The sequence below is a fragment of the Ceratotherium simum genome, chromosome 29 (assembly GCF_057802395.1).
Source record: "Ceratotherium simum simum isolate JZ-2026a chromosome 29, ASM5780239v1, whole genome shotgun sequence".
In the NCBI taxonomy this organism is placed as follows: Eukaryota; Metazoa; Chordata; class Mammalia; order Perissodactyla; family Rhinocerotidae; genus Ceratotherium; species Ceratotherium simum.
Genome location: NC_141928.1, coordinates 9,135,217 through 9,160,281, shown reverse-complemented (window position 1 = coordinate 9,160,281; position 25,065 = coordinate 9,135,217). Strand labels below are relative to the sequence as shown.

The 25,065-nt window shown below is 42.5% G+C and overlaps 1 protein-coding gene across 1 annotated transcript in view; it reads left to right on the top strand.

Annotated features, from left to right (window-relative positions):
* Nucleotides 1-25,065, top strand: part of GARNL3 (GTPase activating Rap/RanGAP domain like 3) — a 152,347-nt gene that overhangs the window by 65,285 nt on the left and 61,997 nt on the right. Inside the window, exons 5-8 of the mRNA XM_087419035.1 lie at nt 11,262-11,361; nt 12,964-13,082; nt 19,578-19,642; nt 22,048-22,111. Of these exons, the coding sequence (XP_087275161.1) occupies nt 11,262-11,361; nt 12,964-13,082; nt 19,578-19,642; nt 22,048-22,111 (348 nt within the window). The remainder of the gene's footprint in view (nt 1-11,261; nt 11,362-12,963; nt 13,083-19,577; nt 19,643-22,047; nt 22,112-25,065) is intronic.

Here is a 25,065-nt window from a genome sequence, read left to right as displayed (position 1 = left end):
CATAAAAACCCAGAAGGGCAGAGTTTGGAGAGCTTCCAGGTTGGTGAACATGTGGAGATTCAGGAAGAGGGGTGCCCCTTCTCACATGCCTTGCTCTGTGCATCTCTTCCATCTGGCTGTTCCTGAGTTATATCCTTTTATAACAAACTGGTAATCTAATTAGTAAAATGTTTCCCTGAGATCTGTGAGCCACTCTAGCAAATTAATTGAACGCAAGGAGGGGGTCATTCTATAGCTGGCCAGTTAGAAGCACTTGCACTTGGCGTCTGAAGTTGGGGGAAGGAGGGCAGTCTTGTGGGACTGAGCCCTTACCCTGTGAGATCTGATGCTATCTCCAGGTAGATAGTGTCAGAATAGAGTTGAATTGTAGGACACCCAGCCGGTGTCAGAGAATTGCTTGGTGTGGGGAAAAAAACATATATCAGAATTGGAGTCAGACTCAGAGGGAGGATTTGCATTTGCTCTTGCCAAACACCTTTAAACTAAATTCCCAGTTTGAGACTTTTCAAGCCACTCAGATGATGCAGAATGGAGCCGCTAATTTACGTGAAGCTTACATGAGGCTTTACGTGAGATTACGTGAGGTCATAGCGCCTCAGAGACACTCGCCCCTCAGCTCTACCCAGCACTTTGGCAGCCTTCCTCGTGGTCTTTGGGGTAGAAGTGGTCTCTTCTGGTTCACCCTTCCCTTGGATGTGTAGCCCTTTGGGCTCCCAGCTTAATGTGGGGCGGGTCTCTTGTTAGACTTACCCACCAGTGGGTCCTGGGAATTTGATTCTTTGCCCTCTTGCCCCATGAGGTCAAAAACCCAAGTTTAGTTTTGTCATGATTGATAAATGTCCCAAGCTAAAAAGAACCTTCATGCTCCACTTACCTCTGTGGGTTCCCACTCGCCTTTCAGTTTTGGCTGGTAACTCCTTACTATCTTGTAAGCACTCCAGCGCTTTTAAGGAGATGATTTTAATATTTTTCAAGTACTTTAAGTTTCTTGAGGGAGGGTTGGTCGAATAACCTGGCCCAGCATTACCAAAAACATAAGTTATATCAGGAGTACTTTTCGTATAATATGTCAAGTCATTCATTTAACCCACATTCATAGGATCGTTTCTCAGTGCCAGACAGGCTGAGCACTGGTGATGCAGGGGTGAATAAGACTGCTGAGGTCCCTGCCCTCATGCGCTCACAGACTGGCAGGGAAAGCAGTCAGTAAATAAGTAACACAGATACATAAGATGATGCCCATTTTGGTAACTACTGTGGGAAAAACAAACAGGAGGCCATGGTGCAAAGTCACATGAGGAGTCCTGCTTTAGATGGGGTGGTCAGACACCTCACCAGGGACGCCACGATGAGGCCGAGGCCTCTGAGCAGTGCTTCTCAGACTGTTTGTGGTGAAGGGCCCAATTTTTTATTTCCACTCTGTTGCAGGAGTCTATGTGGTCCTACCGTGTGTGACAGTATGCAGCACCCACCTCATACAACTCACCACCATGTTTAATAGCACCCGGATTGGGCTGGACTCTGTTTAAGGAAACGAATCCACTGAGCTTGTACTTAGGTGTCACAGAAATGTCAGACTGCTATAAAAGTCCCTAAGTGCTTGCTCTCCATTGCTGTATACTTCATCGTAGACTGGTAAAGAGTTTGCTGATCGGCACCATGGACCGTGCCTTACTGCCTTAGAATTCATCTAGGCCGATCTCCCACCCAAGGCATAATCCCTACAACAGTTTTATCAACAGTCAGCTCATCTGTTCCTCTTGAATATATCTCCAGTAATGGGAAATGTGCTACCCCCTTGAGAGGTTTTTTCCCTCCTGACACCAACTGAGTGTCTTACAATTCAATTCAGTTCTGACACTAACTACCCAGAGTTAGCGTCAGACTCCACACGTTTAAGTGCTCAGTCCCACAAGACTGCCCTCACTTTAATAATTTTTTATTTATTTATTTTTTCACCCCAAAGCCCCAGTAGATAGTTGTACGTCACAGCTGCACATCCTTCTAGTTGCTGTATGTGGGACGCGGGCTCAGCATGGCTGGACAAGCGGTGCGTCGGTGCGCACCTGGGATCCGAACCCGGGCCGCCAGCAGCGGAGCGCACGCACTTAACCGCTAAGCCACGGGGCCGGCCCTGCCCTCACTTTAGACGCCAGTCGCGAGTATCAGGTCCCAGGTTACCCACACTTCTGTCTGACTTGGCTACAAAGTCAGGAGTTCCCACAACCCTCCCCCTCAGGTTCGATAATTTGCTAAAACGACTCACAGAACTCAGGAAAGCACTTTACTTACAATTACTGGTTTATTATAAAGGCTACAACTCAGCAATGGCCAGATGGAAGAGATGCACAGGGCAAGGTATGAGGGCGTGGAAGCTCCATGCCCTCTCTGGGCATACCATCCTCCCGGTACCCTGACGTATGCACCAAGTTAGAAGCTCCTGGAACCCCGTTGTGTAGGGGGTTTTATGGAGGTTTCAGCACATAGGCATAGTTGGTTAAATCATTGGCCATTGATGATTAATTCAATCTCCAGCCCCATCCTCCTCCCCAGAGGTTGTAGGGGCTGAAAGTTCCAAGCTTCTAGCCAAGGCTTGGCCATTCTAGCAAGCAGCCCCGTCCTGAAGCTATGTAGGGACCCACCAAGAGTCACCTCATTAGAACAAAAGACGCTCCTATCACCCTTATCACTCAGGAAATTCCAAGCGTTTTAGGAGCTGTGTGCCAGGAACCAGAGACAAGGACCAAATGTACGTTTCCCATTATACCACACCCCTAAAGCAAATTAATTCCATTTATCAGCATCTCTAATCGCTAGAAAATTCTTTTTATTGAACAAAATTCATCTGTCTATATTTTCCACTCAGTTTCTGTTTCTGTTTTCTGTACCCATAGTGTAAGGCTGAGCCCTCTTCAACATGACAGGCCCTCATACATTCCAAGACGTCTGCTGTTTTTCTCCTAAGACGTGGCCTTGGTTCCACTCATCATCACACTCTTTGCTGCACCTTGGGCACATGTGGGGTCCTTAATGAACCTTTTAAATTGAAGTGCTCAGAACTGAACTCAGGGCTCCAGGTGCACCCCATTCAGCCACAGAGCAGTGCAGGCCTGTCCCTTTCCTTGCTGTACACACTCTCCTCTTTTTATGAAGCCTGATGACTCATGAGCCTACACTATGCTACCCTCCCCCTTAGTCTTTTTCACATGTACTGTTGTTTAGCTGTGAGGTGGCACCATGGGGTAGTGGAGACAATTTTGGAGTCAAACAAACCTGGGTTCAGACTCAGCTCTACCGCTTACCAGTTTATGACTCAACGTCTCTGACCTCAATCTCCTAATGGGTAAAAAGGGCCATAATTGCTGCTTTGTAGCACCTGGCCTTCCCCATCCTGTTCTTGTGCAATTTGTGTTTGTACCTAAGTGTGAGATTTTTGCCTTGTCCACCCTGAATTTAGTCTCGTTAGTGTGTCCCATAATTGCTAATTGTCCATAATTGCTAATTGTCAAGAGTTTTTTTGACATCTTGATTCTGTCACCTGTCCTATTAGCTAACCCACTGAGAAGCTTTCTCTTACCTTCAGATGTGCTTGTCCTGCCATCTGTGTGCTCATTCCCATTATTAATTAAAATGAGTGTGACCCTCGGGTGGATCACTGGAGACCTCCCTTACAGCTCACTTGTGTGTGTCAATTAGTATATAGTGGAGCATAGGGGACAATCCTTCAGCTTCTCACAAATCCATCTTCCTTAGCATGGGGAGGATTCTCTTATATACTGTTGGGGGATATGGAAATGAGTACAATCTTTTGGGAGGGCAATTAGCAATAATTAATTTGGCCAACAGTTCTACTACTAGGATGTGTATTGTAGCATTATTTTTTTTTTTAAAGATTTTATTTATTTATTTTTTCCCCCCAAAGCCCCAGTAGATAGTTGTGTGTCACAGCTGCACATCCTTCTAGTTGCTGTATGTGGGACGCGGCCTCAGCATGGCCGGAGAAGCGGCGCGTCGGTGCGAGCCCGGGATCCGAACCCGGGCCGCCAGCAGTGGAGCGCACGCACTTAACCACCAAGCCACGGGGCCGGCCCTGTATTGTAGCATTATTGAAAATTTTTTTAAAAACCTGAAACAACCTCAATTTCCTTCAGTAATGATTATATAAATTATGATACGTGTATACAATGGAGTGCTTAGTAGCTGTTAGAAAGAATGAGGGAGAATGAGACTCTGAAAAAATCACAGCCATTATATAAAACTATAGATCTCATTTGTAATCTGAGTGTCTGTGTTGTGTGGGTTCCCTACTTAAAGTCAAATATGAGAGAACATTCAGATATAATGAGGGTGTTATATATGGATTTTGATTAAATTCTCCTTAGAATATCCTGGCCAGATTCAGTCTTCCTCCTTCACATCCCACAAGTATAAATGGGGTAAAAAGACAATGAAGGCAAGAGGGACCTTCTGTGGGCTTTGGGATTGGATGAAGAAATGAGTCAGGGGGCCGGCCCCATGGCTTAGCGGTTAAGTGCGCATGCTCCACTACTGGTGGCCCGGGTTTGGATCCCAGGCGCGCACCGATGCACTGCTTCTCTGGCCATGCTGTGGCTGCGTCCCGCATACAGCAACTAGAAGGATGTGCAACTATGACATACAACTATCTACTGGGGCTTTGGGAGGAAAAAAAAGGAGGAGAATTGGCAATAGATGTTAGCTCAGAGCCGGTCTTCCTCAGCAAAAAAGAGGAGGATTAGCACGGATGTTAGCTCAGGGCTGATCTTCCTCACCAAAAAAAAAAAAAGAAAAGAAAAAGAAATGAGTCAGGATTTCTTAGTCTCAGGACTCATTCAACACTGTGGGCGTGCACAGGCATGTCTGCAGCGTAGAAGAATTTGAGTTCATTACTCTCCATAATACCTTTTAGCAAATGTTTATCTAAAAGGGCATAAAATAAGTATGGTGTTTGCAATGTGTTAGACTTTAGTTGTCTGGAAAATGTGCTTCTTACCAAGCAAGGGCTTGCCACCCAATGTGCATAAAGAGCCAATTATTACAGCATCAGCCTTTGGGAAAAGAAAAATAGCTTTATTTGCGAGATCGATCTTTGAGGAGACAGGAGGCATGTGCTCTCAGATCTGTTTGCCTGATCCAAGGCTTGGGGCAAAATTTATGGGATGAAGGGCAGGGCAGTCTGAAGTGTGGAGATAGATGATTGGAGGTAAGGAGAAGTGACATAATTGATGATCTATGCAAGCGTGGTCAAGCTTCATGCTTCTTCATAGGAGACATGTTCACAAAATGATGGTGTTGGTATGATCTGACGGTGGAGTTTTCAGCCCCTTGACATCAAAAGGGTCACTTATGGAGCATTTGCACAGGCCCAGTTGGTGGGTTGGTGGTCTCAACCAGCCTGAACTGGACAAGGTGGGACTCTCAGCTCCTGAAAAACAACTCTTAATTGCTCTGTTAATAGGATGGGGTCAGTTGAACTGGTCCTAGAGGGCCCGTGGTTACATGCTCATCAGAATATTTCCTCCTAACTTTCCTGTTGATATTAAATAAATAATGTATTCCTGTGTCATTGTCAACTTAAAGTGCTGTAGACAAAGTTTCTGTATCTCTGAAGTTCTCTGTAAAATAGGTCATACTTAAAATAGTTAGGATTTATTGCAAAATTAAAACCACAATTGGGTACTACTGTACTCCCTCCAGAACTGCTAAAATTAATAGGACCAAAATGCTAAGAGTTGGTCAGAGGATATGGAGCATCTAGCAGTCTCCTATGCATCCCCTTTGGAAAACTATCTAGCAGTATCTACTAAAACTGAACATCTGCATCCTCTGTGTCCCAGGATGTGTACCCACCAGAAATGGGTGCTTATGTCCACCAAAAGACAGACACAAAAACGTTCATAGTGACTTTATTCTTAATAACCAAAAGCTGGAAACAGTCCATATGCCCATCAATTGAAGAATGAATACGTGATTTGTGGTGTTCATACTGTGGACTGCTACGTGGCAGTGGGAAAGAGTGAACTACTGCTACACCAATAACATGGATGAATGCACAGACATTTTTGTCAAAGGACAAAAAGGCTGACTCAAACAAATACACACAATATGAGTTCATTTCTATGAGCAGGTAAAATAGAGCAGGTAAAATAGAGCAGGTAAAATAATCAATGGTGATAGAAGTCAGAATAGTGGTTACCTCTCAGAGTGTGATTGAGTACTGACTGGGAAAATGCATGAAGGAGCCTTCTAGGGTACTGAGAATGCTTTTTGTTTTAAGCCAGGTAGTGCGTACAAGGGTGTATACACATTTAAAAACCATTTCACTGTACACTTAAGATTTGTGCCCTTACTGTCTACTTCTACTACATATCATCAGAAATTGGAACTCGTTTGCAGAGTCCTTCTTCTGGGGTCCTGGGCAGAGGAGGTGTTTTCTCTTCATTTCCCTTTCTTTTGTCAGTTTCTGTGTATATTCTTGTCTTTACACCTCATCATATGTGCTTTTAACAAGGGACAGGAAGTGTCTTGCTCTGCAAGACTCTTTTGGTGTTGAGTTTTTTCCCCCATTTTAGTTAAGTATTCAGCGAAGATGAAAGTTAAGTAGGTAACTTTTTGACCGTTAAAAAAAGAATTCATGAGGCCGGCCCGGTGGCATAGTGGTTAAATTCACGCGCTCTGCTTCAGTGGCCCAGGGTTCCCGGGCACAGACCTATGCACTGCGTATCAAGCCACACTGTGGCAGGTGTCCCACATATAAAGTGGAGGAAGATGGGCACGGATGTTAGCCCAGGGCCGATCTTCCTCAGCAAAAAGAGGAGGATTGGCAACAGATGTTAGCTCAGAGCTGATCTTCCTCACTAAAAAAAAAAATAATTCATAATTGACAGTGTGTACTCAGTAGAGGTATGGGGCATGCCGCTGGCCAGAGTCCCATCTCTCACTCTGAGATGCTGTGATGCATCTTGCCCCTCTCTGCATTATTCCATCCTGCAGTTGGCAGCGTTCAGACCTCTGGGAGGGGGAATGGCAGACTCAAGTGCTTTCGAAGGTCTGGAGTATGGGGGTCATTTTCTATGCCTTCGAACCCCCTTGGCAGTCTGTGAGGCCTGTGGACCCCTTCTCAGAATAATGTTTTTAATGCATAAAACAAAATATGTAGGATTACAAAGGAAAACAGTTTTATTGAAATGGTTATCAAAATGATTTTTTAAGACCTAATTCATGATACCATAATATGCATGCTTTTTTATTAGTACATTAAATAAGAAATCCAGCAACGGGTCTCATAATTATTGTAATTTTGAACAGTGAAGAATGTAAACAGTATTTTGAGATATCTGCAATCACTAGATAGAGTTCTGAAAATACCTGTGATTTTTTTATTTTTGGTGACAAGGTTACCAGGGCTGTGATTCTACTGTAGTTGTTTGCATACATTCGTAGTTGAATGAAACTAAATTTCAGTTAGAAGTTAGGAAAAATAAAGATTTTTTTTTTTTTGCCCCGTCCAAGCTCACACCCATCCCGGATTCTTCTAGAACCCCTGGCATAAAGCATTGATTCTCAAAGTTCAGTGTTCATCAGAATCACCTGGGATGCTTGTTAAAATTCAGATTCTAGGGCCCTACCCACAGAAATCCTGAGTTGGAGGTCTAGAATGGGCCCCCCGGTGCACATTTTAACAAATTTAGAAGCACTGAGTTAAGACCTGGCACAGCTGCCTGAAAGAAGTCTCTCTGTGCCATGAAAGTCTTGGAGGCTCCAGTGGCTTAAATGTCCTGGTGACTTCAAGTTCTCCTCTCCAGGCTCTGCTGATGCTTTCTAGGATCCAGGACCTTGGGACCGTGACACCAACCACTGTGGAGTCTCCTGCCCAAGGCCAGCTGCCTTGGCTGGACCACCCCATGTCTGGTTAGCTGATGCCTGAGGCTGGCTGATAGATGCCAGGGTCGTACCGTAGCTGTGTGCTGCCCGATGCATAGTGGAAAGAGCTCTGGACCAGGACTCCCCACTGCCAGTGGTTTATGGTTGTAAAATGAATAGCTGTTGATAATGAATCATTCAGAAATTCTACAAGGTGCAAAATCCAATTATATGCTTTTCTTGAGTCACACCAAAGGTCAAAACTAAGAGGCAACATCTTGAATAGGTGATCAACATTGACATCACCAATGAGGAACAGGTGCATATCTTAAAATATGATAAGCTGAGAAGAACAAGCATCCCTGATGTAGTATTCTGACCAGGTATGCATGACCTGAATCTAATCGTGGAGAAACATCAGACAAACCAAATGAGGAGTGCTTTATTTAAAAAAAGAGGAGAGGGTCCGCCCTGGTGGCGCAAGGGGTGAAGTGCTCGCGCGCTCCGCTTCGGCGGCCCAGGGTTCGCGGGGTCTGATCCCGGGCGAGCACCAATGCACCGCTTGTATCGCCATGCTGTGGCCGCGTCCGTATAAAGTAGAGGAAGAGGGGCACGGATGTTAGCTCAGGGCCAATCTTCCTCGGCAAAAAAGAGGAGGATCGGCATCAGATGTTAGCTCAGGCCTGATCTTCCTCACAAAAATAAAAAAAATTAAAAAAAAAAAAAAGGAGAGAGGTATGTGCTGCATTCCTCAAAAATGACAGTGTCATAAAAGACAAAGAAAGTCTGTGGAAGTGTTCCAGATTAAGGGAGTCTGAAGAGACATGACAACTAAATGTACTGCAGGGGGAAATGCTTTAAATGACATCGTTGAGTCAATCAACAAAATTGGAACACAGATGGTAGATGAAAGTAGGGTATCAATGTTAAATTTACAAAAGTTGATAAAACTGTATTGTGGTTATGTAAGAAAATATACCTGTTCTTGGGAAATACACGCTGAAGTATTTAGGGATAAACAGCTATTATTTATGCATCTTGGTCTTAACTAGTTCAGAAAAAATACTGTGCATCTGTGTGTGTGTGTGTGTGTGTGTGTGTGTGTGTGTGTGTGTGTAGACAGAGAGAGAGAAAGGCATGGACAAATGAGTAAATGGGGTAAGTCAGTGAATCTGGTAAAGCGTGTACAAGTGCTCTTTGCACTCTTCTTATTCTTGCCTCTTTTACGTAAGTCTAAAATTATTTCCAAATAAAATTTATATATACGTATGTATACATATATATAGCTGAATTTTAAAAATTCAAGAAAAATCCAATAAAAGCACAATAATACTAAGAAACCTTAACTTACTTTTTTACTCCTTGATAGATTAAAAAGGCAGAACATAGGGGCTGGCCTGGTGGCATAGTGGTTAAGTTCACACTCTCCGCTTTGGTGGCCTGGGGTTCGCAGGTTCGGATCCCAGGTGTGGAGCTATGCACCGCTCATCCAGCCGTGCTGTGGCGACATCCCACATATAAAATGGAGGAAGATGGGCACAGATCTTAGCTCAGGGCCAATCTTACTCGGCAAAAAGAGGAAGATTGGCAATGGATGTTAGCTCAGGGCCAATCTCCCTGACCAAAAAAAAAAAATAGGCAGAATATAAAAAAGGACACAGAAGATGACGTAGCGGTTAAGATTTTAAAAGAGAAAAAAAGTCTGAAATTGGAACTAATTTCAGTTTCAGCTCCACTGCTTATTATGTCTGCAACCTTAGGCAACATATTCCAACTCTCTAAGCCTCAGTTTCCTCATCTGAAAGTAGGGGGATAAAATTGAATCTGCCTCATGAAGTTGCTGGAGATACCATGGAGATGATGCATATAAAGTGCCTCGCCTATGACTCGGTGCTTAGAGCTCTCTCAATGAATGTTAGTATTTCCAGAGCAATGAGAAAGACGGAAAGCATCCTAATTCACTTTATAAAGTAATATAACCCTGAACTATGATGGAAATACACACAGAAGAGAAACCTATAGATCTATCTCACTAACAAATACGATACATGAATCATTTTTTTTCAATCCAGCAGTATGTCAAAAGAATGCTATACCGTGACCTAGTAGAGTGCACTCCAGAAATCTAAGAGCCGTTCAGCATCAGGAGCTGTTAGTATAATCATTACATTTCCATGATTTCCCCCCATTTAGCCTATTCTCTCAACAGTTGACAAAAAAAAGCTTTCAGTAAAATTCAATATTCATTCCTGAGGAATGAATATAAGGAGGAAAGCCTCTTTATAAACTTGGACTTGAAGGAAACTTCTTCAACATGATAAAGAAACTGTCCACAAACTTCTAGTAAATCACTAGAGGCGTGTCAGAGTCAGAAAATTATGTTCCAGTAGTCTGTCTTACACACGTGGCACAATGTAGATGTCAATGGAGTTTCAAAGTGTGTATTCAGTGTGATTCTATTTTGGTAAGAAAAATAGATATGTATGTACCTGTAGGAAAAAAATTAGAAGAAACCGTACCAAATCATTAATAATTATTAACTTTGGTAGAGGATTCTGATTATTCATTATGTTTATCCATATTTTCTACATTAATTGAGTTATTTTTATGATTAATTTTTAAAATTCTTTTTTTTAAACAGTTTTTTATTTATTTATTTTATTTATTTATTTATTTTTGTGAGGAAGATCAGCCCTGAGCTAACATCCATGCTAATCCTCCTCTTTTTGCTGAGGAAGACCGGCTCTGAGCTAACATCTATTGCCAATCCTCCTCCTTTTTTTTTTCCCAAAAGCCCCAGTAGATAGTTGTATGTCATAGTTGCACATCCTTATAGTTGTTGTATGTGGGACGTGGCCCCAGCATGGCCAGAGAAGCGGTGCATCAGTGCGTGCCCAGGATCCAAACCCGGGCCGCCAGTAGCGGAGCGCATGCACTTAACCGCTAAGCCACGGGGCCAGCCCCTAAAATTCTTTAAAAAATATAAATTCAAATAAGATGCTGCACAGATGTATTCCAGGTGAAATGTGCCTGATTCAGGGGTAACAGACAGAAGGGCATGCCTCTAGGGGGCACCCACTCCCAAATATTGTGGAAGCTTTGGATCAGAAAGGAGAGAAACTTTAAACTCAAGTTATACTCAAGTTAGAAATAGCTGAACTCACTGGTTCACGTGGTTCTTTTTCTTACACCCCAAAGACCTCCAGAATGCTTCTATGATATAGATTTAGACTGTCTCTTCTAATGAAAACGTGTGGTTACAGCCCTGTTTGTATGCTTTTAACAATAACTTTTCTGGTTCTTTGGCCTCTGGTTCATTACCAGCTTCTTGTTTACTTTCTAAATAAGCGTCTTAATGGCACAACTTTGTTCCGTTACAGAACGCAACTGCTCTGCCAGGTACGTGGCGAAGAACAGACGTGCACTTAGAGAACCCAGAATACCACACCAGATGGTATTTCAAGTATTTTTTAGGACAAGGTAATTATGCCATTACGGTGGTTGGGAAGAAAGGATATTCAAAATGAAAATTAGTGTTCGTATAATTTCTGGTACCCTGTATGTGTGAAACTAACAAGTTCAGGGACACTAATGTCCGGGCGTTGCACTTAGAGTCAGTAGTAAACTTTGCAGATTTGAAGATTCAATTCAGAGTCAGCTCTAGGAGTTTTTCTCGTAATTTTTAAATTTATTTTTTAATTATTTAATTTTTTTATTTAGTTATTTTTTGCCAGTTGTTTTTTCCCCTGGGGAGTTAAAGGGGATTAGATCATCTGAATGAGTGATTTGAGAGATGAGAAGAATTTGCAGGGTGGAAAACAACAAGGCATGTACCCTATCAATAGTGAGTTTTGAACACTGAGGCGATGAGGGAGAGGAATGGTTCCCTGAGCTCCAGGGCTAATGTAGAACTAGAGAGGCATTATGCTATAGGCTCTGGTGTCATTCATTCATCAGTGACAAGTATTTATCACCTACCATGTGCCAGGCAATATATACTGGCAAAGGCAGCCATGATCCTTGCCCTCATGGAGACTATAGAACGGATTTGAATCCTGGTTCTGCCATTACTAACATAGGACCTTACACTAGTTACTCTCCACTTCTCTGAGACTTAATTCCTTATCTGTAAAGTGGGGATATTACTAGTACATACCTAGTATGTGTGAACAGAAGTTTCAATGAGATATGCAGGAAGAACACTAAGCCGGATGCCTGGCACGTACCAAGAGCTCTGTCCTGAACAGCGTTGTACAATTAGAGTGAAGGCCTCAAGTGAACTATATGGAAAGACAGAAAACTGGAGTGTGGTTAACAACAGAGGATACTAGGAATGAAAGAATAATCACTATTGCAGGATTAGAAATGAGTTAGACAAATTGCTTATCAGGCTAATGCATTTGTTTGTAGAAGATATGATGCTTGAGCTATAAAATGAGAGTGATCAGATGCACATGATGTCTACTAAAAAATCTGATACTGTATTATTCTAAGAAGTTCACTTATTTGGCAAGGCATTTTTCTTTATAAAGAAAGAAATCAGTGGGAAAATTGTCATCTTCCCAAATGCTTGAAAACACAGTGCCCAGAGTTATGATGACTTTAGAGAAAAATGGTGCCATGAGTTTAGATGCCTTCAGCTTCCTCAACTGGCTTAAACAATAGGGGATATAACAAGAAACTCAGAGGAAGGGTGGGCTCTGGGGTTGGTGGATTCAGAGGCTCAGTGATGTCATCAAGGCTGGCCCTCCTCTGGGTCACAAGATGGTTGCAGCAATTCCAGGCATCACTTCTAGACACTACCATGTCCAGAGGAAGAAGAAGGCCATCTTCAGGAGTGAGGCCATCTTCTATCTTATTGGCCAGAATTGGGTCACATGTTTATTCCTGAACCAATCACTGGCAAGAGCAATGGGAGTGCGTGATTGGTCTAGAGTGATCAGGTTCTATCCCGAGCTAGGTTTGGGATTATTATTCCCCGATCATGTGGGAAGGGCTGGATACCACCTGAAGTGTCCACTGCTACCAGTGCCTGGAAGAACCAGTTGTATTTTCGCTGTTCTAAACCTGTTTCTTTTCCAGTCCATCAGAATTACATTGGAAATGATGCAGAGAAGAGCCCCTTCTTCTTGTCTGTGACCCTTTCTGACCAAAACAATCAGCGTGTCCCCCAGTACCGTGCAATTCTTTGGAGGAAAACAGTAAGTAACTGGCTTGTACCTAGAGTTTCCTCATCACTCCAGAATTAGTGTCGTTGTCAGAGTGGCTCAGGTAAGCCTTTTTCTATGAGGTTCTTTGAGTTTGGATCTTCAAGCTTGTACTCTTCACAGGTGGAACCTTCGAGCTCTGAGTTTAACAGCAACTTTTCCCATATTCTAATTCCCACTAATTATACACGTCCATTTCCCTCAATCTCTGGCCTGTGGGAATACAGAACTGTATTTTACAGAGTATTAACTTTAGCTGTTACTAATACTGAAAGTGATGAACTGGCTCACCTTCAACTAAAAGAAACAAAATTTAGTAGAAGAATATTATATTACTACATGGGTAAGGCCCTTGGGTTTTCCTGTTTCCGTGAGTCAGTCAGTCAACCACTGAATCAGTTGTGCTTCTAGAATGTGTTTGAGGCTTAGGCCCTTTCATCAATTTCATGAGGTAGAAAAACACCTCTAGACTTAACAAGTCCCCCCGCCATGGTGGGTTCTGAACACATAGGTGAGGACAGTGAGCCCTTTCAGGGTTGAAAGACAAGCCCTTTCAACCAGGGATGCAGGTCTTTCTTTGGCTCAGGAAAGTTTGCTTATGTCGTGTTCACTTTTGTTGCTTCTTTTCCTATTTTCTGAATTCTTTTTCTAGCAATTCTTATATTTGACCTCTCTTTCATCTTTTATTTTTTCTCATTATTTTATTCTCTTGGTTTTTTGTTATCTTTGCTTCTCAGAGAATTTTTTTCAGAGACCACGTGGACAGACACTGGAAAGAGCAAAGTATTTGGAGTTAAGCAAACTAGGGTCAAATTACCTCAATAACAAACTCATTTGTGTGAATTTGAGAAAATTGCTTATGCCCTCTGGGCCTCCATTTTCTTCTTTGTAAAATGGGGAGAGTTCTGGGCTGTGTCTCACAGGGTGATGAGGACTAAAGAGACTACATTAAGTGAGATCTTGTTTGAAAACCCACACTTACCCAGTGTCCCAAATCATCAAATCTTGAACTGCTAAGAAGCTTAAAGGACAAAACATTTACTCTTGAATTGGTGAGTACAGTGTATAATTAAAAAACAGTAAAACAAACCACACTTAGAAAAGACTAGTCCTATTAGTTGGTGGTCTCACTTTATGGGTACATTTGTTGAAATCCAGTATTTAAATAATTGCATGCTTATTTTTAATCTCAGCTACATAGTATATCAAAAATTGCTATGTAGATCTTTTTGGAAAAGAAGTAATACAGAAACTTAAAAAAACAGTAATTTTTTAATACACATACACACATTTGCATGCATGCACGCATAGCAATAAAGTAGCACCTGCAAAAAGCGCAGAAAGAATTTCCAGGAACCACTACAGTAAACTGTGGTTAGGAACTTTTTGTGATGATTAAAAGTAGTAATGGGGCCAGCCCAGTGGCGCAGCAGTTAAGTGCTCGCACTCCGCTTCGGCGACCCAGGGTTTGCAGCGAGTTCAGATCCCGGGTGCGCACCAACACACCACTTGTCAAGCCGTGCTGTGGTGGCGTCCCCTATAAAGTAGAGGAAGATGGGCACAGATGTTAGCCCAGGGCCAATCTTCCTCAGCAAAAAAGAGGAGGATTGGCATCAGATGTTAGCTCAGGGCTGATCTTCCTCACACACACACAAAAAAAGTAGTAATAGTGGGGCTGGCCCAGTGGCATAGTGGTTGAGTTCAAGCACTCTGCTTCGGTGGCCTGGGGTTCACAGGTTCAGATCCCAGGCACGAACCTACGCACCACTCGTCAAGCAATGCTGTGGCAGCATCCCACATACAAAATAAAGGAAGATGGGCAAAGATGTTAGCTCAGGGCCAGTCTTCCTCAGGAAAAAGAGGAGGATTGGCAACGGAGGTTAGCTTAGGGCTAATCTTCCTCACCAAAAAAAAAAAAAAGTAGTAATGGTAATAACACAATCTAACATTTATTGGGCACTTACTGTATGCCAGGTACTATACTAAGTCCTCCAAATGCGTTATCTGAGTGGGTGTTACTGCAGTTTAGGGAGGTTAAGTGACATGACTGAGGCCACAGGCCAGTAGGCAACAGACCAGGCAGAACCCAGGACTGCACGCAGAGCTGTCGCCACCATACGTAACTAATTCTATATGTAATTCCTTGACTCACGCCGTCTCTCTCCCTAGGTGGTGAGCTCCCTGAAAGTAGGGGATATCACTGCCTTGTTCTCAGGATCCCCACCACCAAGCCTAGTGCCTGGTCCACAGAAGGAGCGCCACAAATATTTGTTGAATGAATTAATGAATAATGCCAAAGTCCAGTTTAACCTGTGTGCTATGCTGCCTCTATTTATATAAGTTTCTGTGTTACATTTCAGAAATTTTTCTTTTTTTAAGCAGGTTTAAGGTGAAAATCTGATGTAAAATAGAGTTAGATCTTACTTGTGAATTACTTCCTGCAGGAATTTTTTGGCACTTACCCCTCTCCCCGTGCCACTGCCATTGGGGTCAGTCTTGCCATCAGCATAGCTGTTCTTGAAGCAAAGATTATACAAGTTTTAGAAGATAACGTTGCAGAGCTGTGTGCCCGCTTTTCTCAAGCACGTGCGTGATAGTCTTTTCTCAGTATTCACGTAGTGAGAAGTGATAGTGCCCTCGTCCAGAGCCTCTTATCTCTGTACCAGGAAGGCTGTTGACTGGTGCTTCATTTTTGTTTGTTTGTTTGTTGTATGTTTGCTGATTACAGTATTCCAGTCTCTTCTGGTTTAATATTCTCTTGGGATGACTCTGTCTCTTTTGGACAAATGATCAGTCTTTCCGATTTCTTTCCCCTCCCCCTTCTCCTCTGGAAGGTGATATTTGGGTGCATGGGGACCTCAGGGTTTTTGACCTCAGGGTTTAAGAGACTCATGGTGGCAGGAGAGGAGGACCTTGGATCTGCCTGGGGTGCCCTGGGTTCTTTCTGGTTTCTGTTGTGAAATGGCTGATCTGGTCTCTGAACTAGCAACCCCTGAGATGTAACTGGTCCCCTGTAGCTTTTTTGGGGTCCTTGTAAAGCACCTGCCCCTGAAATCTGTAGTCCCAGCCATTTCCCCCTTGTTGTGAAGTCACTGCATATTGTGAACTCTGTGACCTGATTCCAGGTCTCTGTTAGTCACTGAGCCTCTCAGAAGCTCTCCATCCTCTCACGGGCATATCCCCTGCAAGCCATGGGTGTGATGGGAGGAGGCAGGAGCAATGCCTTAGGCTCCTGTCTCTAATCTTGCTGAGCATCCACTCTTGAAGCTACTGAGTTACTGCCCCTCATGGTTTTCAAACAGGTTCTACCTAGACTTCAAGATTCCTGTGGAAGGCCACGCCTGGGAAGTGGGCCTCTAGGCCAAATGTCCTTAGGCGCCACCAGGTCTTAGCTTGATATATTTGCAGCGTCCCCCCACGCCTTTCAAGGCCTGCCCTTGGAATGGGGGAATCAAGGGCCCCAGCATTTACCCCCTTAGCTTTCCTTATCTTCCTTCTTCCTTCTTTTCACCAAGGCAGGAAAGGGTAGGTTTTGCACTTCTGCTGCCTTTCTGGAATGGATTTTCTCAATGTCATATCTTCTTCCTCAATGTCAAGTAACAGTCACTCCACCTCCACCTGGGACGGTTGCCAGGCACTCAGGGAGGAAGAGTAGGGCAAATGCAGGGGGGAAATTTTGCTTATTTTAATTTCCAAAGATATTGTTTCTATTACATTCTAAATTGTGATAAGCACTCTGAAGGAAACAGAGAGAATGATACAGGAGACCTGCTTTGGATAAGATAGTTCAGGGAAAGCTTTCTGAGGTGACATTTAAAGAGACCTGCAGGATGAAAGGGAACCAGCCACAAAAGCAGTAGGGGGAGAGGCGGGGGAGGTGGTTCGGGGAGCGCATTCCAGACAGAAGGAACAGCAAATACAAGATGAACGAGGAGCGCTAGGGAGTACTCTTAGCTGGTACTAGAGAGGTCAAGGAGGTGGGATTTAGACCCCAGGACCACATGGCAGGCAGCATGTGGCAGGGCATACTGAGTATTAATCCCCTTCTGTTGAGAAGGGCCGGTGCCATCATCCAGACCTCTTATCTAGGCCCTAAATTATATGCCAGTGCAGGGTAAGTGTTTGCTACCAGCTATAGTAGGAATACTGAAGGGAAGTGGGGAACTGAAAAAATCAAAGCAGAACACTAGCATGAGGGGTCACTTATGAAGCCCCCTTAGGCCCAAAACTAGTGCTGGAGGCTGTGGGAAATCCAAAGAAGCAGATGACTCAGCCCCCTATCACCCCCACCGTGAACTCACATTCTGTTATAAAACAGTTTGAAAAATAGCTACGTGTATAAATCCTGCTTTAAACAGTCTTGGTTATCTCTGCTGTGTTTCTTCTAAACATAAAGAAAAGGCTTTTGTTAAAAAAAATGATTTGTACTTGTAAAAATCCCATCCAGACAATACAGTAAGTAAAAAAGAAGAGGATTAGGGGCCGGCCCAGTGGCGTAGTGGTTAAGTTCGTGCGCTCTGCTTTAGCGGCCCGGGGTTCACAGGTTTGGATCCCAGGCACAGGCCTACACACCTCTCATCAAGCCATGCTGTGTCATAGTCCCACATATAAAATAGAGGAAGAAGGGCACAGATGTTAGTTCAGGGCCAATCTTCCTCAGCAAAAAGAGGAAGATTGGCAACAGATGTTAGCTCAGGGCTAATCTTCCTCACCAGAAAAAAAAAAAGAAGAAGAAGAGGATTAAAATCCAGCTACTCAGAGATAACTGCTGCAACGTCCTTCTAGACGTCTGTTCACACGCACACATACACGCCCCTGCTACATGAACGGGGTAATGTTCTACGTGCACTTCTGCATCCCTGCTGTGCTCACCTAGTGCTGCCTGATATGTACGTGTACTTCACTCCACCTATGCATTTGTTGGTTCCTCTGGAAAACATGGAACTGGAAGGTGATTTTTATTGGAGAGTGACTCTGGAAAGCTACAAAAGGGAGAAGATGGGGAGGAAGAGCTTTACCAGATGGTGGTGAAGAAAAATATACATTGACAATCCCACGAGTTGACATCCGTCTAGACAGCTCATGAAGATGTTATCATCACCCAGGGGGGTGCTGGCCCCTCTCTCTCCTATTCTGTACGTTCCCCCTCAAGCTGCCTTGGCTTCTCTTTAAAACCGCCTTTGGGATGTTTGGTGAGAAGGAACGGTAGACAAGGTAGAGGTTGAGCAAGAAGGTCAGATTCAAGACCCTCTTCTAGATAGGTTGGCATCCCACACAGGTCCACACTGAGGGAGGCTGGGGCTGGTGAGAAGGCAAGGCCGCAGGAATAACTCAGGTTTCAATGGATGGGTTATGTGGAATTTGCAAATGCATATTCCTATCGTAATATTCCTCTATATTTGGAAAATTTTTAAAATCTCTATGACACAAACTATAAACTTTTCTGATGCTTAGCTGGAAAGATGTACTCCTGCCCAGGCTGGGGTGGCGGGGAGATTACTGGGGTCTCCAGGAGCATGGGTGTGAAAGTTTAGTTTACTGAAGGAGATCATGGGCTTGCAAGAGTTGGGGAACTCCACTCCTATGCCGGTGTTCAGGGCTTGGACAGATGAGTTGGCAGATGTGTCCCAGAAACACAAGGAAAGTCACATTTATTTCTTTGCCCATTTCCTGTAAGAAATGTCCTTACCCTTCTCTAGCTATTTGTGCTGCCAATTTTATTATTAGTCAGAGTTAGAAAGAAAGTTTTCAATGTGGACTACGTCATAATCCTTTTTTCCAACTGTGTAGTGTAAATCCTTTGTGGATTATAAATCTGTATCATCTCTTGTTTTGAAATTATAAAGAGACTAGCACTCATCTGTTCTGGTTTGAACGTGAGACTGAACCATTCAGGAAATCCTTCCTTCATTCATTGTTGAATGAATTCAACAAATATTTATTGAGTACTTTCTATGAGTTAGTCACAGTGGGTACTCAGAGAGGAGGAAACAGACTTTAAATAAGTAAATGCAGATAAATATAAAAGTACATATTATGAAAGCCTCTCCGAAATATTCAGGTGATTTCTATTCAAAAAGTCTTTGACTTGGAGATATCACATTTGGGTCCCATTGAACATATAGAGACTGTTTTCATCTTATGATCTTTGAGGCTAATCTGCCTCTTGGCTCAGAGACCAAACCCTCTTCTCCTCTGGTTCAGATGGCTCATCTGCTCACCACCACACCTAAGACACTGAGGACCCATCAGCCCGTACATTGAAGAGTAATGCTGAAAGCCGTAAATGTTGGGGATGGGAGGATAGTAGAAGATGCTGTCATGCATGAGCAAGATTTTTTCCAACACAGAATGTGTTTATTCATATACATACCCCTTGAAGAGAAATGAGAAAGACTGGGCATGGGTTTCTTTTAGATAGCCGAGTAAGGCTCTTTCAGAGATGGAAATTGCCAAACTTCTCACTGATTTGGTGTTTTCACTTTCCAGGGTACCCAGAAAATATGCCTTCCCTACAGTCCCACCAAAACTCTCTCTGTGAAGTCCATCTTAAGGTGAGTGCTAATGAATAGAAACCCAACACCAGGAGCCTTTGTTAATGTTTTTTTTCCTGTGATCATTCTGATGTTAGCTTTCCACTTTCTTGAGCCTTGGCTTATGTATCAGACATTGTACTAAGCACTTGACATGCATTACCTCGTGTAATCTTCACAGCAACCCTATAAGGCAGGTACTGTTATTCTCCCTATTTTATAGATGAGGAAATGGAGGCTCAGGGAGAGAAGGACAAGATCACACAGCTAGTGTCTGGTGGAACTGAGGCCCGGGTCTAGGTCCTGCTGATCCTGAGCATCACCGTAACGCATCTCCTTACTGCATTGGTTGCCTGCTTCCTTTTTCTTGCATGCATGCGGATACTTTGGTTTTGTAAAGAAAATCAAGCATTATTTTTCCTTTCATTTTTCTGCTTTGAAATAGAAACTCATATGTCAGCAAATGCTTCTCAGAGAAGAATGTGCTTATTCTTCACAAACAGAAAGTTAAATGAATGGAACATCTAGCTGCTCCGCGCTCAGCTGCCTCTCATGCCCCCACTTTTCCACCTCTCTCTCATCTCTCTCCTCTCCCATGGTGGGTGGCAGCCTCCCCTAGGGAATGCCACCACTCAGGTTGGGCCTGTCGCTTTGTCACCATCTAAGATGTTACCTCATAGTAACAGTAGGTTCTGTTTATCAGGCACTGTGCTAAATGCTTTACAAGCATTCTCTTAATAAATCTTTAAGCCAGCTCCACAAAGTAGATCTGTAATTATCTCCACTCCACATATAAGGAATCGGAGCCTCAGAAGTGAAAGGATTTGACAAAGATCTCACAGCTGGTAAACTGCAGAGCTGGGAATTAACCCTAGGGTCATGTGACTCCAGGGCTTGGGCTGTTCACCACTACTGCCGTATTGTGTGACTGTGAAAGCTCACCCCAGTGCCCCATGATTTACTCTCTAGTCGTCTGTAACTAGGTGGTGGTAGGAGATGGTGTTTTCAGTGTTTCCAGCCACAACTCATACTTGCCAAAATGTCTCAGAGTGATAAACTTGACTTTATCTGTTGGGGATTGCATCTGGCTGATGAAAGGGCACTGAGATTAAGAAGTAAAACATTTCATATCTCATTTTCAAACTTGATTTGGTATCCAAATTGCAAACCTTCTCCTCTCTGCCCTAGGCCTTCTGAGTTTTCTCCTGAACAGTCTGAAGCCCGAGTTAAGAAATATCAATGAACATTTTTGTTGAGCACAGAAATATCTTGCTGCTTCTAAATCTTAACTTACTTTGAGTAATACTTTGAATTAAACTAGTTTAAAATTTCTGTGACTCTTTTCTTTTTCCTAGAAAGAAGTTACTCCAGCTTCTTTCTTCTTTAGACTTAAAGACTAGGGACTTCATTTAGCTATAATTTCACTTAGTTGTGTGAGTAGGGTCTTCGCTTTTCAGCCCACCACTCGTAGCCAGGGCAAGCTTCAGCAAGAAAATATTTTTAAAGATATGGAAGATTAAAACGTCTACAGTTGCTGCCAATAGAAGAAAAGAGTTTATCTTCATTTGTTACGAGTATGAACTTGAAAACTTAAAAGGAAATTAAAATATAAATATTATGGAGTCAGATAAGCCTGAGTTCAAATCTTGGCTCTCCTACTTAACAGCTTTGTTATCCTGGACTAATTCTTTCACTTCTGAGCCTCAATTTCATAATCTTTAAAATGGGGATAAAATAATACTTGCCTCATAGAGGCTAAATGAGATAATCCAGGTAAAGCATTTAACAATGCCTGGCGTATAGTAAGTACTCTATAATATTAGCTATTATTTTTACCTTTCACTTACAAGTATGAGAATCCTTGCTGAAAGGGGCTTTAGAGATCATCTAGTTCAATTTCCTTGTTTTACCTCTAGAGGAGCTTAGGCTCAAGGAAATTAACGTTGTTTGTCCAAAGTAAAACAGAAAAGGACAATCTCGGTAAAGACGGCCTTTTGCCCTAAGTGGCAGAGGAATTGCCAAAGGAAGAAAGACATGTCAGGTAATCTTAATTACATTTCATTTTATCATTAATTGCTATGTAAATGTCAATGAATCACTTTTTTAGTAAATTAAAGTAAGAATCATGAAGATTAGTCAAGGTTGCCTGAAACAGATGCTCTCGATTCCTCGCTTCCTCTCTTGTTCTCTGAGTGTCGTTAGGGGACAGTTACATAAGTAGAGTACAATGTGGTGTTTTTGGTTACTCTCATGTATTAATTCATTGATCATGCCTTCATTGGTTTGTATCTCCTGTGAGCCAGGCCTTCATGGAATCCAGCAAATTTTCTAGGAGATATTATTTAGTCTCTCTGAAGAATTTATACTTGCTCCACATTATTTAAGTTTCCACCACACTGTAGCTCATTCTGTCCATTCTATTTCAGTGCCATGAATCTGGACAAATTTGAGAAAGGCCCCAGGGAAATTTTTCATCCTGAGATACAGAAGGTAACAGAATTTTATGCTTCATAATTGTATAAATTTGATCACAGTGTTAAATTAGAACTGATAGATCATCAATGATTCTTAGCTGAGGATACCAACCAGAATCACCTGTGGAGCTTTGAAAACATCATCATGGAGACCCTCACACCTGAGGCTCTGATATGCTAGGTCTAAGGTAGAGGCAAGGAATCTGTATTTTTCAAAAGTTCTGTGGGCGATTCTGAGGCATAGCCACAACTGAGAACCACTGAACTGTATGGTCCTCAATCCATGAACCAAAAGGGTGTATGTTCAGAAGGATCTTATTGGCTTAAAAGCCAATCTTTTTACTGAGTGATGTAGAATTGTGTGGAATGTGAGGGTTTTTTTAAAAAAAATAATAAAATACGAAATGTGCTTCCTGAGCTCTAACTCATGTAGAACTCTGTGCTAGGTACGGTAGAGGATAGGAGGCGTCTAGCCTGTTTTCTTAGGACTTACTGTTAAGGGGAAACAGTCTGCCCTGGAAGAAAAAAAGTTTAGAGTCATAATCGAGGTAATGATCCATTAGAAAAATGTCAAGCAAAGTTTTGTCTTCCAATTTCAATCAATTTAGCTTTGAAATTCTCCCCTTGAAACTTATAAACACAGCATCACTAGTAGTGTGCCAGTTATGTGTCAAAGCTGAGCTTCAAGGAGTTGGGTATGCCAGGGCAGGGTGACAAGGGAAGAGGCTGGAGAGGCAGGTTGAGATTCTTTCCAGGAGGCGGCAGGGAGCCAGGAGAGTCCTTAAGCAGAGGAGCATTGTGCTTAAATCTGCTTTTTAGGAAAATGACTCAGACACATGAGGAGGATAGATGGGCACATGAGGAGGATAGATGGGCGCATGAGCAATCTTTGCTTGCATAACTTTGAAACACAGTTAGCTTTTAAAATAAAGTTATTGGCTCTCAGCTTACCCCAAATATATATACTTGTGAATTCCTATATCTTTTGTTTTAATTTAATCTTTAAAATAGTTTTGTACCCTAACTCAACCCCAGAAGGAACTGAGGCAAAAATGAGTGTAAGTTAAACTTTAAGCAACTTTAAGCCATGCTATGCTTAAAAGTAATTCTATTTATTTATTTATTTATTTAATTGAGGTAACATTGGTTTATAATAACTATATAAATTTCAAATATACATCATTATTTTTCGATTTCTGTGTAGGCTACATCATGTTCACCACCCAAAATCTAATTACCATCCATCACCGTACACATGTGCCCTATCACCTATTTTGCCCTCCTGCCTCCCCCCTTTCCCTCTGGTAACCACCAGTCTAATCTCTGTCTCTATGTGTTTGTTTGTTGTTCTTCTTGTTGTTGTTTTCATCTTTTACTTATGAATGAAATCACACGGTATGTGACTTTCTCTGACTTATTTCACTTAGCATAATACCCTCAAGATCCAGCTATGTTGTCACAAATGGCAAATTTTCATCTTTTTTTTATAGCTGAGTAGTATTCCATTGTGTATATATACCACATCTTCTTTATCCGTTCATTCATCCATTGATGGGCACTTAGGTTGTTTCCAAGTCTTGGCTATTGTGAACAATGCTGCAGTGACCATGGGGGTGCATAGATCTTTATGCATTCATGTTTTCGTGTTCTTTGGATAAATACGCAGCAGTGGAATAGCTGGTATGGTAGTTCTATTAATTTTTTGAGGAATATCCATATTGGCTTAAAATGGAAACCGGTGGCTGCAGCAGTTTACATTCCCACCAGCAGTGTATGAGAGTTCCCTTCTCTCCACATCGTCTCTAACACTTGTTGTTTCCTGTGTTGATAGTTATAGCCGTTCTGACAGGTGTGAGGTGATATCTCATTGTAGTTTTGATTTGCATTTCTCTAGTAATTAGTGATGCTGAACATCTTTTCATGTGCCTCTTGGCCATCTGTTTGTCTTTGGAAAAATGTCTGTTCAGATCTTTTGCCCATTTTTTAATTGGGTTATTTGTTTCTTTGTTGTGGAAATATATGAGTTCTTTATATATTTTGGATATTAACCCCTTATCAGATATATGGTTTGCAAATATCTTCTCCCAGTTGTTAGGTTGTCTTTTCATGTTGTTGATAGTTTCCTTTGCTGTGCAGAAGCTTTCTAGTTTATTTTTTCTTTTGTTTCCTTTGCCTAGTGAGACATGGTATTTCAAAAGATGCTGCTAAGACTGATGTCCAAGAGCATACTGCCTATATTTTCTTCTAGGAGTTTTATGGTTTCAGGTTTTACATGCAAGTCTTTAATCCATTTTGAGTTAATTTTTGTGTATGATGTAAGATAATGGTCTACTTTCATTCTTTTGCATGTGGCTGTCCAGTTTTCCCAGCACCATTTGTTGAAGAGACTTTCCTTTCTCCATTGTATGTTCTTGGCTCCCCTGTTGAAAATTAGCTGTCCAAAATTCCTTATAGCAAACTTTAAAACAAATTAGAATTATAAAGATGCCAGTACCGGTGTGCCCTTGTCACTTCATTTGGACAGGTTCTCATTCTTAATCCTGTCCTGCTTGGAACCTGGTTGTGACCCCCGACACGGGGCCCCAAAACCCACGGAGCCCACTCTGATGCTTCTTTCTGCATCTCCCTGCCGAGCAGACTCCCTCAGCAGACTTCATCTGCTCAGTCTTCCCTATCTGCTTTGTCTCTTCCACAAAATAAGAAAGGACGAGAAAATGAAATAGGGCAACCTTCTGCCTATTTATAACTATGTGCCTGTGTTTTACCAAACAAAAGACGCTTTTAGGCTTTCCCTATGTTTGTGTTTTGACTTTCTTTCCCTTAACAAGAAACTGTTCATGAGCTTTCCCTCCATCCTGTGTGAGTGTGCACGTGTGTGTAACTTAGCACTAGTTTCACTACTGTCATCAGGTTTCTGTAGGGTTCCCTTAGGAAGCCTTGAGCAACAGGCTTTAGGTGCAGGGGAGAGAG